At 41.5% G+C, this 19293-nt stretch overlaps 1 protein-coding gene across 1 annotated transcript in view; it reads right to left on the bottom strand.

The window, feature by feature from the left end:
* Positions 1-333: 333 nt before the first annotated feature.
* Positions 334-19293, bottom strand: part of SH3BGR (SH3 domain binding glutamate rich protein) — a 64537-nt gene continuing 45577 nt past the window's right edge. Inside the window, exons 6-8 of the mRNA XM_065943468.1 lie at positions 8683-8712; positions 4493-4642; positions 334-787 (exon numbers count right to left, since the gene is read on the bottom strand). Of these exons, the coding sequence (XP_065799540.1) occupies positions 4526-4642; positions 8683-8712 (147 nt within the window). The 3' untranslated portion in view covers positions 334-787; positions 4493-4525. The remainder of the gene's footprint in view (positions 788-4492; positions 4643-8682; positions 8713-19293) is intronic.

Raw genomic sequence — 19293 nt, 5'->3', positions numbered from 1 at the left:
TAGAAACGTTCAGAGGGCACTGGGGTGGCGAATGTATTTGTCTGCATCGAGATCCCTACACACGTGGACAGCAGCGACATTTAAACAAGGCTTGGGAGACAAGGTACACAGCAGTGTGAATAATACAAAATATTATACATTTAATAATACATAACGAGACAATCAGTGTCATTTGAAAACATGGATCAGATCATCAATGCAACAAAAAGCATCCATCCCAGCGGGCACAGAAAAGTTCGGCGGAGGATCCAGGACCACCCCACCTCCCTGCAACAGACAGACTGAGCCAGTCTGTACATGGAGAGACTAGAAATGAAGAAATCCACTCCTTGGGACAAGATATTTGTTATTCAGCTTTATTTGTACGGTTGTTCTCTGGAAAGTTCTTCATCTTCAACACTAATTCTGAGAATTAGTAGCATAAGGCACATACAAAGAAGTACTTTTGTCTTATCACAAAGAGAAGTTCTATATTTTGCAATCTTTTTTTTTCCCCAGGGTATTAGTGAGAAGGACTATTCATGCAAAGCAAAAAAAAAAAAAAAAAAATTAAGCAAAGGCCACAAATGTCAGACCCGTGAAGGTATGTGTGTGCTGTCTTCACATTTGATTTCATGTCGAAATGATTAAGTAAATACATGCGTGGAGATCTAATCGCATCAGATCATACAATTCCCCGGTGAACCCTGGACACCCTGACAGAGGTGTGCTAGTTTCAGGCCAAAGCATTTCAGTGAATTCGGTTTGTGGGGAGACAGATGAAATGGTGCTTCGTGGTTTGGGTTTCCTAAAAGAAAGGGAAGATATTAGGGAGATGAAAATTAAAGAGAGACAGAGAATGTTTACCACAAATTTAATTATTTATCAAGAGAAGTGAAGTGAAAGTCGTTCAGTCATGTCCAACTCTTTGCAACCCCATAGACTGCAGCCTGCCAGGCTCCTCTCTGTCCGTGGAATCCTGCAGGCCAGAATACTGGAGTGGGTTGCCATTTCCTTCTCCAATCAAGAGTCGAACTGCCTTTTATTCTAGAAACTACTACTCATCAAGGGAAAAGAAAGGAAATTAAATTTTTCTTGTGGAAAACTAGCCAAGGTTTATATCCTTTCTCCATACTAACCTATCAAAGATCAGAAGGAAGCTGGCATCTTCCATTACAGTTTCCCCATTGCATTTTCATGAAAAATGGAGAGACTGAATTTACAGCTTAGTCCTGGGTGTTAGGGGGAAGCAGGGGAGGAGCAAGCAGGGGTAACTGAAATGGTCCACGGCTAGACTAGAGACAGTATGAAGCAGCATCCCGTTAGGAGACAGAACTCAGTCTCAGACTATAGACTGTTTCTCCTGGGGCATCAATTTAGCATCAATTTCAAATATAAAAAATGAGAAATCTCTCGTAGTTTCAATCACAGTCATATTCTCCATAGGACCATTTTTTCAAGCAAAATGCCTGGCATATCCATGAACTATGAGATGGTTTGTCTTTAGACACTGAATAGTTTGCGCATTTTGTGTTGCATTTTCAAGGACATAGGATCTCTCTGGGGGTCAGGGATGCGATTTAGGAAAGTGATTCGTGCCTTGACTGCCAGGCATTTTGACCTCACAACAAACTTCTATGAACTAAATTCCAAACTATAAGTCATCGGTTGTTGTTCAGTTGCTAAGTCACGTCCAACTGTTTGCAACCCCATGGACTGCAGCATGCCAGGCTTCCCTGTCCTTCACCATCTCCCAAAGCTTGCTCAAACTCATGTCCATTGAGTCGGTGATGCCATCCAACCATCTCATCGTCAGAGAAACAAGTAAAATGGCCTTGTCATAGGTTTTTTTAATCAGTCTATAGAGCCATCTGACTACTGAAGGATTCTCTCTCAGCTGTGTCATTTCATATTCAGTATTTTTTATAATTATCACATTAAATTGCATAATTTTTAAAGACTTTACAAGCAGAGTGAATAGAAATGAATTTAACTGTATTTATGAGTCTTTTACTGTTGGGGGGGAAGGTTGCTATAAATATCAGCATATTTTCCTTTTCTATCAGTCTTCAGATAGAATTCTAAAAGTAAACTTTTCAGTCTTCATTTTTTGCAAAACTGAGTCCCAATTCATCCCTTAGAAATGGGATTAGGGACACTAATCAGACTGACAACAGACTTCTCAATTGTAACTTTTTTCTTCTATTTAGAAGAAAATAAAAAATACAGAAATGAGATCGCTTCCAAATTGATCATCATTTGACCCTAACGTGGAGGTCTGTGTGGTCACAAAACGAAAGGAAGCACCTGGGAAAGCATCAAATGATGGGCTAGATTTGCTTCCCTGGGGCTCAGACGGTAAAGAATCTGTCTGCAATGCGGGAAACCTGGATTTGATCCCTGGGTCAGGAAGATCCCCTGGAGAAGGGAACAGCAACCCACTCCAGTATTCTTACCTGGATAATCCAATGGACAGAGGAGCCTGGAGGGCTACAGTCTATGGGGTTGCAAAGAGTTGGACAATACTTTGGCCACCTGATGCGAAGAGCTGACTCATTTGAAAACACCCTGATGCTGGGAAAGATTGAGGGCAGGAGGAGAAGGGGACGACAGAAGATGAGATGGTTGGATGGCATCACCGACTCAATGGACATGGGTTTGGGTGGACTCCAGGAGTTAGTGATGGACAGGGAGGCCTGGCATGCTGCGGTTCATGGGGTCGCAAAGAGTCGGACACGACTAAGTAACTAAACTGAACTGAACTGAGTAACTAACACTTTCACTTTCAGATTTGCTTTGTAATTTGAATAAGGAATGATGAAATTTCCATAGTCCCAATAATACAGTGTAATGGCTGCTCCCACCAGCTCCAAGATTTCCTAAAAATACATCCATTTTTTTTAATATCTGCCTTTTATGTATAAGTGTAAGTATATTAAAAGTGGAGATATATACTATTCAAATTGGTCTTTGGTGCACAGAGCGGAGACTTCTGTTAGCTGATATTTATAAGCACTGGAGTTTCTTTTCCTGTCTACAGTGGGACCCTTTTGTCTGCCCTTCACTAGACAGGCTCCAAGTGTGACTGCAGACCTTAACTGAAGACTTGCTATGTGTCCAGAGCTCACTCTCTCATCCTCTGTCTCTTCCTGCTCCCCTGATATCAATAGCCACCAAATTGGTCTTACTTGCTTCAGTGGAGGCATGGTACAGACAGAAAGAGACTACAATTTTTTTTTTAATGAACAAGAACCCTTAGGGTACCAGAAGAAATTGTGAGCCTCACTGTCCTAGAAAATAAATAGTTGCCCTCAAATCTGTTTGCAAGGTCAAATCATGTCAATAGAAACATAATGTTCACATGGGTATTTGCTAAAAGTCTGTTATACCAGATACTTTTATAGCTCTTAATGACCTTATCATCTTTTCTGTACAGGCCACAACATTTGAGTATTTTCTGTGTCCTCAATATCCACTTTCAGTATCTTCCTAATATAATACATTTTGGGTTACCTGCTGAAGCCACTCCAGTATTCTTGCCGTCTATGGGGTCACACAGAGTCGGACACGACTGAAGCAACTTAGCAGCAGCAGCAGCTGAAGCCGAAGCTCCAATACTTTGACCACCTGCTGCCAAGAGCCAACTCATTGGAAAAGACCCTGATGCTGGGAAAGATTGAGGGCAGTTGGAGAAGGGGACAACAGAGGATAAGATGGTTGAACGGCATCACCGACTCAATGGACATGGGTTTGGATGAACTCCGGGAGCTAGTGATGGACAGGGAGGCCTGGCGTGCTGCAATTCATGGGGTCGCAAAGAGTCGGACACAACTGAGCAACTGAACAATAAAAGGGTTAACTCACGGAACTGTTAAGAACCACGTAATTCTTTTTCATTGTCAATAGAAGTTTAAAATTACAAGGTAGTAAGCATACTTGTCAAAGATACCTAAAGTGACTTCACCATATTCCAAACTGTTTCTACATGGGTGCTCTGGCTAATATTGAATAAATGGATGTTTCAATATAAATCAACGAATAGTAATATCAAGTACTTATCACTGAATCTGGCAATATTTTTTTTTCATGGGCAGCCAGCTTCATGGTTTTTTTAGGTTGCATTGATAATTTATCGCCATTGTTAAGAACATCAATTGTCTAGTCCCCCACAGACATGTAAAGGAGTTCATGTGATAGATGCTGAGAATAGAACACTTCCTGTGCGTTCACTTAAATAAAGAGGAAGAAGCAGCGGCAGGTACAACACAAGCTTCCTCTCCTGAAAGACACTTTTTACAAGAAATCGTATCAACCACAGCCTTCCTTGCCCTGGTTCCCAAGAAAGGGGTCCAGGAGAGTTAACCAGCCCAGCGGCTTCAGGAAGGGGCAGCCCAGGGCCTTGGGAAGACAGACAAACAGGTTGAATTGGAATCCACCTCCGTCACTAAGTGAAATGTGGTCTAGACGGCAGACAGTAATAAACAAGTCTTCAACCCCAGGACGATGTGGCTACCTGGACAAGTGGAAAAATAGAGCATGAAAAGGCTTAAGACTCCTCTTCCTCATCTCCTTCTCCTTCTTCTTCTCCTGGTTCCTCTTCTCCTTCTTCAGCTTCCTCTCCCTCGGCTTCCTCTTCTGCTCCCTCTGCGGTTACTCCTTTTGTCTTTAACAAAAATTACATCGTTATTGAGAAGTATAAAGGTCAACAGATACAGTGAGGATGAGTGTAAAAGATCAGACTAGAGGTCAGGGCCTCCCACACCCCATCCAACACACACACAACACACACACACACATACACACACACACACACACACACACACACATCATCTTCCTAAACTGAGACCCTTCACCCTGGGATGGTTCTGCTGGCAATATGTTAATTCTAATGAGCTTCATGATTCCTCTCAAGCATACAGTCTTTACTTGTATTAAAAGAGTGTTCTAATACAATTACCTTTAAAAGTTCAGAAAGCAGCTGGAAGAATAAAATACAAAAAGAATCTCAGCAAATAGAATTTTGTCAGAATTTTGATGAAGCTTTTAAACATGTAAGCTGGCTATATTTTGTTATACAAAGTAATTTCTTGAATCCAAAGTTATCAGCAACCTATGTATATAATCTGAAACTACTTGCAAATTAATAATATGTTTGTCTTATTTTTATACATAAAAATGGGATTTTTTTAATGGAAGCTTGCCTAGCAAGAGAGAAATGAAAATTTATTATTGGAAAGATATAACATACATGTTATAACATAACATACAGGTAATGAAAAGTCACTGTATAGAATAGGCTAAAAATAACTTTTAGGTCTAATAATAGGGATGAGTTTGATAAAATAATATTAAAATAATGAAACAGATCTATATTTACCATCCCCATAAAATATATAGCTTAATTACATGAATAAAAGTAGACTACAGAAGAGGATCCATGAAGATTTCATAAATATGTGTGTGTATATATATGAGTGTGTAACCAGTGGGTCTCTCTGGGTAATGGGGTTATAAACTATTTTTAGTTTCTGTTTTTATCTGTATTATCTAAACTTTCTATAAATGTCATGAATTATTTGCAATTTTAAAAATCAGCAAAAGTTTTTGTGGGGGCCGGGGGAGTTTCTTACAACACTTGGGACGTTCTTTAATGTGAACGACCTTCCACTGAAATACCTAGACAATACGTGTGAGTTTTGGTAAATATTCTATCTACCCTTGAGTTTTCCATTTTAATTTATCTCTCTGATTAGCATTTGTACTTTTTGATTAATTTTTATTGGAATATAGCTGCTATTTCTTTTCCTTTCCCATTGTTGGTGCTTTCCTTTATGGATACAGGAAGGAAGGCAGAGAGCAAGGCTCTGCCCCAAACAGTTGGAGGCTCTGATCAGCTGTTTTTACCTCTGAGTGATCCCTCATTCCTTTCAGCCTGAATCCCCACAATGAAGATGCATCATCAACTCAATGGACATGAGTCTGAGCAAACTCTGGGAGATAGTGAAGGACAGGAAAGCCTGGCTTGCTACAGTCCCTGGGGTTGAAAACAGTCAGACACAGCTAAGCGACTGAACAACAACAGCGATTACGAGCATCAAAATAGTAGGCGTTCTTGCCCTTGACCTCCACTTGGCAACCCTCGGGTCACTTAGAACCTGTGTTCTCAGCCTGCATAGAGCATCAGCATCACCTGAAGAGCTTCTCAAAAAAATCTGCTGGGCTCCAGCTCAGGGCTTCTGACCCTATAGATCCGGGGCCAGGCCTGAAAACGTGTATTTGTAGAGGTTCCCAGGTGAGGCAGGTGCTTCTGGTCCGGAAACCCACTTTGAGAACCTCTGCTGAAGCCTGGAATTGCCTGGTGGCTCAGACAGTAAAGAGTCTGCCTGCAATGCAGGAGTCTCTGCTCTCTTTCTTAAATCACCCTGGTTGATGAAGACATGGTGAGTGCTTAAAAGTAGTAGGTTTGCTATCACCACCCGCCGAAATCTTCATTTACCAGGGTGGGTTATGTTTGTTCCCATGCTGGTATATCCAAGTCAGCCTTATTGTAATTACACAACTTAAATAAATATCATAGGGACTTCCCTGGTGGTGCAGTGGTTAAGACTTTGCCTTCCAATGCACGGGGTACGGGTTCAATTCCTAGTCGAGAAGCTAAGATCACACGTGCCTTGAGGCCAAAAAACCAAAACATAAGACAAAAGCAATATTGTAACAGATTCAATAAAGACTTTTAAAATGGTACACATCAAGAAAGCTTTAAAAAAACTAAGCACCATGGAATCCAGTGAAATATGAACATGAAAAGAACTTTTTTCCCATGTAAAGTTAATGGAATACTTTGAAAAGACCAACAGATATGTCTGTTATCAAACGAAGTGTTGAAAAGCTTAGGTGGTAAGGAAGACTCATGAAATCCAAAGGGAAAGAAACCAAAACTGGAATTTCTAGACAGACCACTGATTATGTTTATGTTAGAAAGACAGTGGGTAGTTCTAGTCATTGGACTATTATTTAAAGAAGTGATTTTTGTCCTGCATCCAAAAAATTGGCAGTAAATACACATCTGTATATTTCAAGTTAAAATAAATGTTTAAGGTCTCTACATTTTTATGATTTAACATTTTAATTAAATTCTTCATTTGTTCAAATAACTCCCAGCTCCAAATACGAGATATGAGGTCTCTCTAGGAATGTTGGTTATTATTTGAGCATAGATCCCATAAACAAACACGTTGGCCAGCCCAATAATAGTTTAAATTATATGTTACAGAGGATATATTTTATTCCTTTAAATTTCATCCTTAATATCACTAATATTGTTTTATAATTTTTCTTTCATTGTTTTAAGTGTACTTGTATCCTCAGTACTCAAGTATTTAATACTTCTTACTCTGTGCAATTCTTTTTTTATTATTATTACTATTTTATTTGCCTGCTCTGGGTCTTAGTTGTGGTGCCCTGGCTCAGTAATTATGGCATAGCACAGAGAATTCTACTCATTATTTTATAATAACATGTAAGGGAAAAGAATCACACATGAATCATTTTGTTACATATCTGAAATTAACATGACACTGTAAATCAACTATATTAAAAAAAAAAAAAATACACACACACACAAATCGTAATGCTCCCCTGGATAGATCCACACTAGAAATCCTAGAACCATGTGGTACTTACCTATGTCACATGTCTTCCAGACACTAAATGATGAGCTGCATGTTTAAACCTCCTGGTGTCTAAGGTACATACCATGGTGCAAGACTACAATTAAGACTCAGTCTTATCTGCTGCCTTAACATTGGTAAAAATCGGGAAGACTTACAATGGTCTGACCACTGGCTTCCCTCCCCCTCTGCTCCCACAGATTAGGTCTCCCACCCAAGCAGCCCTCGTTATCAAGGGACCAGACGCAGTGCCTGCTTTCACCCCAGAATTACTCAATCAGGCCAACCACGTCCCCTGTGTGGACTCAGGGACACCCCGTCCTCTTGATTCTACACAACCTGCCTCCCACAGCCCTGGTTGTTCACACTGTTCCCAAGTGACCCTAGCCCATGTGGCCCCGCACTGTGGGGATGACCTCATCCCCTGTGCTTAGAGAACATGTGAATAATAAACCCTGTCCATACCTGTGGCTAATTCATGTCAATGTATGGCAAAAACCACCGCAATATTGTAAAGTCATTATCCTCCAGTTAAATTAATTAATTAAAAAATAAAATAAACCCTGTCCATCTCACTTGTCCAGTGAGTGGGTACAGTTGTGTGTCTGCCATTCCCATAACCAGAGGGAGGGAATTCCTCACTCACCAAGAAGGTGAGTAGGAGGCCATCAAGTAACACCAGTAAGAACCACACGAGCAGCATAAATGGTGCGCTATTCAATGGGTTGGGAAGGAAGAAGGGAGAAGACATCACCACTGCAGGACTTGGTCCAGCCTGGCCTGACTTCATTGATGACACCTTCACCAAAAGAGATGAAGGGTCCTGAGCCCCTATTTCTCCATTCACCTCCAAATGTATCTCCAACTTATTTTATTTCTCTTCTCAGCAGGCTAAAGGAGGACTTTCTGGGAGTGTGGGTTGAGTCAGCTTCTCTGTATCATGAACATAGAGAAATGTTGGGAAAGCTGCAATTCTCTCACCTAAAAGATGCTTCTGTTAAGCACAACACAACCGTGAAATATGCTACTGTACCTCTTCCGCTGCTGTCTCTCCCTCTTCTTCCTTAAGTCCACAAACAGAAATTAAATAAAAACATAAATTCATGTAAGTTTTAAGTTGAATCTAAAAATTAAGCAAACTATATAGCCAATATTTGGTAATAACTGTAAATGGAAAGCAACTTTTAAAATGGTATGAAAATTTTAAACTATAAAAATTTTTAATTAAAAAAATAAATAGAAATTAAGCAAGTGATAATAAATACATGTTTACCGAAATGAAGACTATCAATTTATTGAGAAAACATCAATAGCAAAGATATGATAACTGAGCTATGCCTACTTATTTCATGCATTTTATTTCAAGTCCTTGGAATATTATAAAATTAAAGACATTTTCATCACTCTTACTCCTAAGAAAATACAACTAATTAGTAATACTGCTTAATTATATGTTTAATACTGTTCTATATCCAAGCATGTTGCAGACCTATAGAGCTATCAGAATATATATGCAAGCAACTAGAAAATTTGAACAAAATTATGTCTTTGCTTTTATGACCTTATAAGTATGGCTTACTTCAGTTCTGAACCAGTTAATAAAAGTAGATCAAAAACTTTTCCTCCATCAGAACCAATAACATTTCTAAACCATTTAAACACTGAGTCCTGGTTAAAGAAAGAAACTTAAAGTTAAGAAATGATAAAGCCATTTCCAGGCTCAAATAGATCTCCACTCTGCCAACACATTGAAGTTTCTATTTCCCTGGGATCAGAGTAGGAAAACCAGGCAATACCTCCTAAAATTGCAAAGAGATAAGAACCTTCACATCCTTTCCCAGAATGGCCCTCTGATGAGCCTTTCTGGGGCCAGAGCATTACAACGGCTTTAATTGGGCAGGCAGATCTGGTTCTAAACAGCAGTCCCTAAGCATTCCTACTGCCTTTCAAAGCAGGCAGTGAGCTCATGGAATTCTGGACCAAAGGAGTTGAAAGCAACCTCATAATTACCTATATCCTCTTACTCAGTCTTTCCTTTGGACAAATGAGGACACAGAGACCACAGACTTAAGTAATTAGACAAAAATCAGAAGCCAAGTAACACAATCAGGGCTTACTCTGAGACTCTTTGTTGTTGTTCAGTCGCTAAGCATGTCCAACTCTTTGTGGCCCCGTGGACTGCAGCACGCCAGGCTTCCCTGTCCTTCACTGTCTCCCAGAGTTTGCTCAAACTCATGTCCATTGAGTCGATGATGCCTTCCCACCATCTCATGCTTTGTCGCCCCCTTCTCCTGGTTCCTAGCTTAGTGTTCTTCCTACTCCACCACACTACCTCTCAAGACTGTCATGGAAGGAAAGTCATGGAGGGCCTGCCATATGGCCACCTTCTCTGGCCCAGCCTCAAGTTCCTGGCCAGCTCCAGAACAATACTCTTAGATTTCTGATGCTGGCAAAGAAAATACAGAAAGCCTGATCCAGCCGGCTTAAGCTGAGTCAACTCCAGAGGTGTCCCAGTACTGGGAATCTCTAAACTAAAGATGGCAACACAGCAAATCTTATAAAGTTCAGGGAAAGAGAGTCCTGCACTTGTTGCAGAATCCGAGTGTTGGTTTTTCAGCGATGTGTTGAATATTAAATGTCTTTGATATTGTCTACCTCTGCCCATGCCTTGCCCTTCCTTCACCATGACTGCCATCTTCTCTCACCAAGATTACCTCTGGGTTTCCTTATCTCCAAGTAACTCTCCATGCTATTGCCAGAGATATCATTCTAAAAGACATCCCAGGGACCTCCCTGGTGGTCCAATGGTTGGGAATTTGCCTGTTAAAGCAGGGGACACAGGTTCCATCCCTGGTTCGGGAAGCTCCACATGCTTCAGAGCAACTAAACCCATGCGCCACAACTACTGAGCCTGAGCTCTAGAGCCTGTGCTGAGCAACAAGAGAAATCACTACAATTAGACAGTAGCCCCTGCTAACTAAAACTAGAGAGATCCCACACACAGCAAGAAGATCTAGTGCAGTCAAAAAATAGTTAATTAATTTAAAAAAGACAACCCACATTACCATGCTGTCTAAAATCTTCCATCTTCTCACAATACCTCCATAATCTTTAGAATGGTTGAGAAGCCATCATGATCTGTCTCCTGCTCACCTTTCTAGTCACGTCATGTTTTACTTCAGCTAATGATCACATGCAACTTTCTCACATCAGCCACACTTCCCAGTGGCTACATACAATATGGCAACCACACACTGCATACAATATTTTCAAGGAAGACTTTCCTGACCCCTAGGGGCTTCCCTGGTGCCTCAGCAGTGAAGAATATGCCTGCCAATGCAGCAGAATCAAGTTTGATCCCTAGGTGGGGAAGGTCCCCTGGAGAAGGAAATGGCAGCCCATTCCAGTTTTCTTGCCTGGGAAATCCCATGGACAGAGGAGCCTGGCAGGTTACAGTTCATGGGGCGGCAGAGTCAAACTCGCCTTAGCGACTAACCAACAACAACAAACGCTGAATTAAAGAACCCCCCCCTTTTTTTTTTTTAAGAATCCCCTTATTTGCTCCCGCAATCATCATTTATCGGTCTCGCTGACTAGTCCGTGTGCACAACACGGACTTGGGGGCAAAACATGTGTCCTTGTTCATTTCTGGATTTCCAGGACCCAGCTACTGTCTGGAATAAATTCAATAAATGTGTTAAGTGACTAAATAAATGAACCTGTAACTCTTTTAGATCTATTAACTCTTTAGATCTCAAAGAATATTCATTTTCTTCTTGTCCACATACAATCAAATTAGAGTTCACACTACACAATACAGAACTATCAGTGATGGAGAGTTTTACACTTTTCTAAATCCAAGTATTTTTATTCATTGTGTACAGTTGAAACAAATGAGTTAACAGAAACACACTATTAAAAATGGGGTTATCCTTAGAGCTAGGCTAGAGGGCACTAAAAGTTCTTATAGGAATAAGTGGTCATCTCAATTTTTAGAGGTTGCCCCTGCTGCTAAGTCGCATCAGCAGCCCACCAGGCTCCCCCGTCCCTGGGATTCTCCAGGCAAGAACACTGGAGTGGGTTGCCATTTCCTTCTCCAATGCATGAAAGTGAAAAGTGAAAGTGAAGTCGCTCAGTTGTGTCCAACTCTTTGCGACTGCAGCCTACCAGGCTCCTCTGCCCATGGGATTTTCCAGGCAAGAGTGCTGGAAAATCCAGCTAGCAGTAATTACCAAGGAACCTAGGGCTTTTATCAATATTTGAATTGACCTTGGTTTCTTGAAAGAGACGTTAAATAGAAAAAGTAATTGCTCAGAGAATTTCTAGAGATACTTAGCCTCAAAGGGTCAAGTAAAGAAAAACAAACATTGTATATTAACACATATATGTGGGATGCAGACAAATGGAACAGGTGAATCTGTTTGCAAATCAGAAGTAGAGACACTGACATAGAGAACAAATGTATGGACACCAAGAGAGAAAGGAGGTATGGGATGAATTGGGAGACTGGAATTGACACATATACACTTCTATGTATAAAATAGGTAACTAATACAAGCCTATTGTATAGTGCACGGAACTCTACTCAATGCTCTGCAGTAACCTGAATGGGAAAGAAGTCCAGAAAGGAGGGGATATATGTATACATATAGCTGTAATGTAGAAACTAACACATATTGTAAAGCAACTATATTCAAATTTTTTAAAAAAGTTTTAAAGGTCATGTAAGCTTTGAAGAAACTTGGCTAAGACCATCATCAGCTCTACCAGAATAGAAGCTCATTTTCATGGTGCCATCCCCGATCCCAGGACTGCCTGGCATGAGGCAGCATTCAATCTGTCAATAAAATGTTGAATTAAGGTATTTATGTATGCCAATCCTGCCTCAAATCTTTCTTAGGAGGAGAGGGGATATTAATTAAATGAAAACTTCAATGCCCATCCTACAGTTCAGTTGCTCATTCATGTCTGACTCTTTGCAATCCCAAGGACTACAGCATGCCAGGCTTCCCTATCCCTCACCAACTCCCGAAGCTTGTTCAAACTCATGTCCATCGTGTCAGTGATGCCATCCAACCATTTCATCCTCTGTCATCCCCTTCTCCTCTCGCCTTCAATCTTTTCCAGCATCAGGGTCTTTTCCAATGAGTCAGTTCTTTGCATCAGGTGGCCAAAGGATTGGAGTTTCAGCTTCAGCATCAGTCCTTTCAATGAGTATTCAGGACTGATTTCCTTTAGGATTGACTGGGTTGATCTCCTTGCAGTCCAAGGGACTCTCAAGAGTCTTCTCCAACACCACAATTCAAAAGCATCAGTTCTGTGATGCTCAGCTTTCTTTATGATCCAACTCTCACATCCATACATGGCTACTGAAAAAACCATAGCTTTGACTAGATGGACCTTTGTTGGAAGGGTAATGTCTCTGTTTTTTAATATGCTGTCTAGGTTGGTCAGAGCTTTTCTTCCAAGGAGCAAACATCTTTTCATTTCACGGCTGCAATCACCATCTGCAGTGATTTTGGAGTCCCCCAAAATAAAGTCTGTCACTGTTTCCTTTGTTTCCCCATCTGTTTGCCTTGAAATGATGGGACTGGATGCCATGATATTGGTTTTCTTGAATGTTGAGTTTTAAGCCAGGTTTTTCGCTCTCCTCTTTCACTTTCATCAAGAGGCTCTTCAGTTCCTCTTAGGTTTCTGCCATAAGGATGGTGTCATCTGCATATCTGAGATTACATTGGTATTTCTCTCAGCCATCTTGATTCCAGCTTGTGCTTCATCCAGCCCAGCATTTCACATGATGTACTCTGTACATAAGTTAAACAAGGAGGGTGACAGTATAGAGCCTTGACATACTCCTTTCCCAAACTGGAACCAGTCTGTTGTTCCATGTCCAGTTCTAACTGTTGCTTCTTGACCTGCATACAGATTTCTCAGGAGGCAGGTTAGGTGGTCTGGTATTCTCATCTCTTTAAGAATTTTCCACAGTTTATTGTGATCCACAGAGTTGAAGGCTTTTGTGTAGTCAATAAAGCAGAAGTCGATGTTTTTATGGAACTCTCTTGCTTTTTCTATGATCCAACGGATGTTGGCAATTTGATTTCTGGTTCCTCTGCCTTTTCTAAATCCAGCTTGAACATCTGGAAATTCTTGGTGCATGTACTTTTGAAGCCTCATTTGGAGAATTTTGAGCATTACTTTGTTAGCATGTGAGATTAGTGTAATTGTGCAGTAGTTTGAACATTCTTTGGCATTGTCCTTCTTTGGGATTGGAATGGAAACTGATTTTTCCAGTCCTGTGGCCACTGCTGAGTTTTCCAAACTTGGTGACATATTGAGTGCAGCACTTTCACAGCATCATCTTTTAGGACTTGAAATAGCTCAGCTGAATTCTATCACCTCCACTAGGTTTGTTCATAGTGATGCTTCCTAAGGCCCACTTGACCTATCATTCCAGGATGTCTGGCTCTAGGTGAGTGATCACACCATTATGGTTATCTGGGTCATGAAGATCTTTTTTGTATAGTTCTTCTGTGTATTCTTGCCACCTCTTCTGAATATCTTCTGCTTCTGTTAAGTCCATACCATTTCTGTCCTTTATTGTGCCCATCTTTGCATGAAATATTCCCTTAGTATCTCTAATTTTCTTGAAGAGATCTCTAGTCTTTCCCATTCCATTGTTTTCCTCTATTTCTTTGCATTGATCACTGAGAAAGGCTTTCTAATCTCACCTTGCTATTCTTTGGAACTCTGCATTCAGATGGGTATATCTTTCCTTTTCTCCTTTGCCTTTCACTTCTCTTCTTTTCTCAGCTATTTGTAAGGCCTCTTCAGATGACCATTTCACCTTTGTTCATTTCTTTTTCTTGGGGATGATCTTGATCACTGCCTCCTGTACAATATCATGAACCTCCATCCATAGTTCTTCAGGCAGTCTGTCTATTAGATCTAATCCCTATTAGATCTATTTGAGTCTATTTGTCACTTCCACTGTATAATCATAAGGGATTTGATTTAGGTCATACCTGAGTGTTTTAGTGGTTTTCTCTACTTTCTTCAAGTCTGAATTTTGCAATAAGGAGTTCACTATCTGAGCCACAGTCAGTGCCTGGTCTTGTTTTTGCTGACTGTATAGAGCTTCTCCATTTTCTACTGTGAAGAATATAATCAATCTGATTTCAGTATTGACCATCTGGTGATGTCCACGTGTAGAGTCTTCTCTTGTGTTGTTGGAAGAGGGTGTTTGCTATGACCAGTGCGTTCTCTTGGCAAAACTCTGTTAGCCTTTGACCTGCTTCATTTTGTACACCAAGGCCAAACTTGCCTTTTACTCCAGGTATCTCTTAATTTCCTATTTTTGCATTCTAGTCCCCTATAATTAAAAGGAAATCTTTTTTGGGCCTTAGTTCTAGAAGGTCTTGTAAGTCTTCACAGAACCATTCAACTTCAGCTTCTTCAACATTACTGGTCAGGGCATAGACTTGGATTATTGTGATATTGAACAGTTTGCCTTGGAAAAGAACAGAGATCATTCTGTCGTTTTTGAGATTGCATCTAAGTACTGCATTTTGAACTCTTGTTGACTATGAGGGTACTCCATTCCTTCTAAGGGACTCTTGCCCACAGTAGTAGATATAATGGTCACTTAGCTCATGGAATTTTAAAGCATCAGAATTACGCAGGTCCTTAAATGTCCTCTGGAGGCTCAGATGGTAAAGAATCTGCCTGCAATGCAGGAAACACAGGTTCAATCCCTGAGCTGGGAACATCCCCTGGAGGATGAAATGACTACCACTCCAGTATTTTTACCTGGGAAATCCCACAGATAGAAGAGCCTGGTGGACTACAGTCCATGGCGTCACAAAGAGTCAGACATGACTGAGCGACTAAACAACAACAACAGGATAGGTTTGAATCACACACTGGACAAAGCTACAGATTAAAATCATTTTACCTTGTTGTTCTTCTAAGAAAGCTAGTCCATCAGTGGAAACACACTTAAGAAACGCATAAGAACATAAGAAAAACATAGAGAACACACCTAAGGAAAGGGGGGTGGGGAAGAAGGAGAGGGTGGAATGCATGAAGAAGCTAACATAGAAACATACACTACCATATGTAAAATAGAGAGCCAATAGGAATTTGCTTTGTGACTCAGGGTACACAAACCAGGGCTCTGTAACAACCTAGAAGGGTGGGGTGGGGAGGGAGGTGGGTGGGGGTTCAAGAGGGAGGGGCCATGGGCAAACATGTGGATGATTCATGTGGATGTTTAGCAGAAACCAATAAAATATTGTAGAGCAATTAGCCTTCAATTAAAAATAAATAAATAAACTTAAAAAAAAAGAAATCTGGTCAGAGGAAGCCTCCAAAGTGAGAAGTCTTAGAATTTCATAGCAGCTGTTTCTCTTGGGAAGCTGGCCAGGGAGGCAGGCTGCTGATGTGGCATGTGGCCAGGACTATGGACAGGTGTCAGCCGTGGTGAGTGTCAGGCAGTGGCTGGTTAGGACAAGTGGCCAGTGTGGAAGGAAGGCGGGGGACAGCCCAGAGGGATCTCAACAGGGTGACCAGGCTGGAGGTCAGGAATAAGAGCAGTGTTCTCTCCATCGTCAGACAGTATAGGGACTCAGGCTTAGACTCACGAGTTCATGGTGGACCTAAACCAACACCTGCCCCTTGATGTAGCAACTATCCTCAAGATTGATTTTGGAGGAAGCAGAATGGGGAATATGTATAGACCATAACCATGTAGCCAGTCAAGCCAAGGTGTCAGAAGGTTTTGGAGAGGATCACTGAATTGGCAAAGAACACAGTGTAAAATATTTTGGCCTCAGTGAAAACCAAACACAAATATTAACAAGTTGCATCTTTTATTTCCAGGGTTTCATAAAGTCCTCATGACACCCCCAGTCTTCAGACCCCTTCTCAGTGTTTCCAGAAGCTGAGGTGACCTGCTTGCCTTCTTTCTTCCTCTGGTAGCATTCACAAACCTCCCCTCTCCTCCTAAGCCCCTCATCCCTCCATGGTCATCAGGGAAAGGAAACATGAAGTCCCCTCTCTGCAGATCTGAAGCTACAGGTGATTACATCTTATGCAGGAATGAAAACTCTTTTCATGGTGCACCATTCTGCCTCCCAAACACTGCCCCAACCTGTCAGCAAGTAGGTAACATACACTTCGGCATCTTATGTGTAAGAACCCCTGAGCTTTGGGTTGGTGGTCAGGAAAAGTCCACCTCATTAAAGGAAATAATTCTAAATTTTTTAATCAATGTGATATTCTTCAATAAATATCTTCCCCATGAAACTGGCATCATCTAAGCATTTAGAAGTGTGTACTGAATAAGCATGTGCAGTAGTTGAAATCAGGTGAGCTTAGACACTCGGCTAGTCTATCACTGGTTTCAACGCTCCCAGCAGCTGGAGGGAACTATTACCATTGCCCACTTGAAAATGGTTCTGAACATACAGTTCAGTTCAGTTAAGTTGCTCAGTCATGTCTGACTCTTTGCAAACCCATGGACTGCAGCACACCAGGTCTCCCTGTCCTTCACCATCTCCCGGAGTTTGCTCAAACTCATGTCCATTGAATTGGTGATACTATCCAACCATCTCATCCTCTGCTGTCTCCTTCTCCTCCTGCCTTCAATCTCTCCCAGCATCAGGGTATTTTTGAATGAGTCAGTTCTTCAAATCAGGTGGCCAAAGTGTTATTGGAGTTTCAGCTTCAACATCAGTCCTTTCAATGAATATTTAGGACTGATTTCCTTTAGGATGGACTGATTGGATCTCCTTGCAGTCCAAGAGACTCTCAAGAGTCTTCTCCAGCACCACAGTTCAAAAACATCAATTCTTCGGCGCTCAGCTTTTTTTATAGTCCAACTCTCACATCCATACATGACTACTGGACACACAGGAATGGTGTTTGACACACAAATGAAAGGTTTGGGGAATATGGTCTATAAGTCTACTTAACAGAGATGCACCAGGGTCATACTCTTGGTTTCTACCTCCTACTGCAGCCAGCTGAGATGTCACCACTAGGGGACTCCAGGCTAAGAGCACACAGGACTCAGTACTAGATCCCTGTGAGTCTGTAATTCTTCCAGAATAAAAGGTTAAAATATGTTTGTATTCCTTGTCATGAACAGTGTGGCTGTATACATGTTCTCAGTTGCTCAGTCATGTCCAACTCTTTGCAACACCATGGACTGTAGCCTGCTAGTCTCCTCTGTCCGTGGAGTTTTCCATGCAAGAATACTGGAGTGGGTTGCCATTTCCTTCTCTGGGGATCTTCCCCATCCAAGGCTCGAATCCTTGTCTCCTGAATTACAAGTGGATTCTTTACCACTGTGCTACCTGGGAAGCAATGGTACATACCAGGATATGAATTCTCATTTTGTTCTCCCTGCTACCCAAAAGAGTTACTGTCTTCCCCACACACAAACTCCAATGAGACAGCCACATACTTGTTCTGGTTCCCCACCTGCTGGGAAGAAGTTACCGACTATGCTTTTCAAAATCCTGGGCTGAGAGAGGTGAGGAGGATAGATGATCCCTGGGGGAAAAGACCTAGGAGTTTAGGGCTTGGAGCTGAGAAGATGGAAGCAGCTAGATTCAAGAGAGAGAGAAGGAGGTGGATGTTCTAGGTGGTGCCAGGACCTACCTGATGCAAAAGCTGAGCCAGGGACTCTTGGGGCATCAGGGCAGCCCCTGGACATGATGCTCAGAGAAGCATCGACTGTGGTCAGAGGGCTGGTCCTGTGAGAGGCATGGCCACGTCCAGCCAGGGCAGAGGGCCTAACCCATGCTGAGAGACCAGCATTAACAGTTTCCAATGGGCATCAAGAAACCCACATCACAGCAGGACCACCATAAAGAACCACAGCCCTCTCGCCTCCAGTCACCCCTGAAGACCCCAGGATGACTCTTATGCCCCTGGAGAGGAGTGGGTCTCTGAAATGGTTCACCTAGATTGACTTTCCTGCCTGCCAGAAGTGGAGGCATGAAGCAGATAATATGATGTCTAGAGAAATCAATGAAGTTGACGGTCCATGACCACAAGTTCTAAAAACTAAACCTAGATTTAGCAGCAGCAGCAGCCCACAAATCCAATATTATTTAAATCCCTCACAGAGTTTTGGTTAGAAAAGGAAGTACAGGGAGCCACTGTTTAGTTACAACAGACTGGAGCAGTGAAAGCTAAGAATTCATGAGATCTCCCTAAGATGGTTTCAACAGAGCCAAGGTTTGTACCCAAAAGCCTTGGATTTATCTAAATTGTGATATCTAGAAGAACCTACTACATGTGAATGGTACTTTAAAAATCCATGTCACAAAGGTGGAACACAGTGATCTAATTGGCCTTTCTGCTCATCACAGATAAGCCTGTGTAAGCCTGGATGCACAACTGGGAAAGACGTGATGACAAAGAGCTGAGACAGCCATCTCAACCTTGAAAAACAACCCCAAACCAAAAAACAGACAGAAGGTTCTTGAAGCACAAAATGTAATCATTCTAAATATCAGAGCCCTTTTGTCTCTGTTTAAAATTTTAATCAAGTTTTCTATGTATTCAATCCCAAAGCTAATCATGTTATTGTGTCATTTTTAATGTTCTCTGACAGATCATGGTTTTCTCCCTTATT

This window comes from Muntiacus reevesi, chromosome 8 (genome assembly GCF_963930625.1).
Source record: "Muntiacus reevesi chromosome 8, mMunRee1.1, whole genome shotgun sequence".
Classification (NCBI taxonomy): domain Eukaryota; kingdom Metazoa; phylum Chordata; class Mammalia; order Artiodactyla; family Cervidae; genus Muntiacus; species Muntiacus reevesi.
Note: the sequence above shows the minus strand (reverse complement) of the source record. Positions and strands in the feature narration are given on the sequence as shown.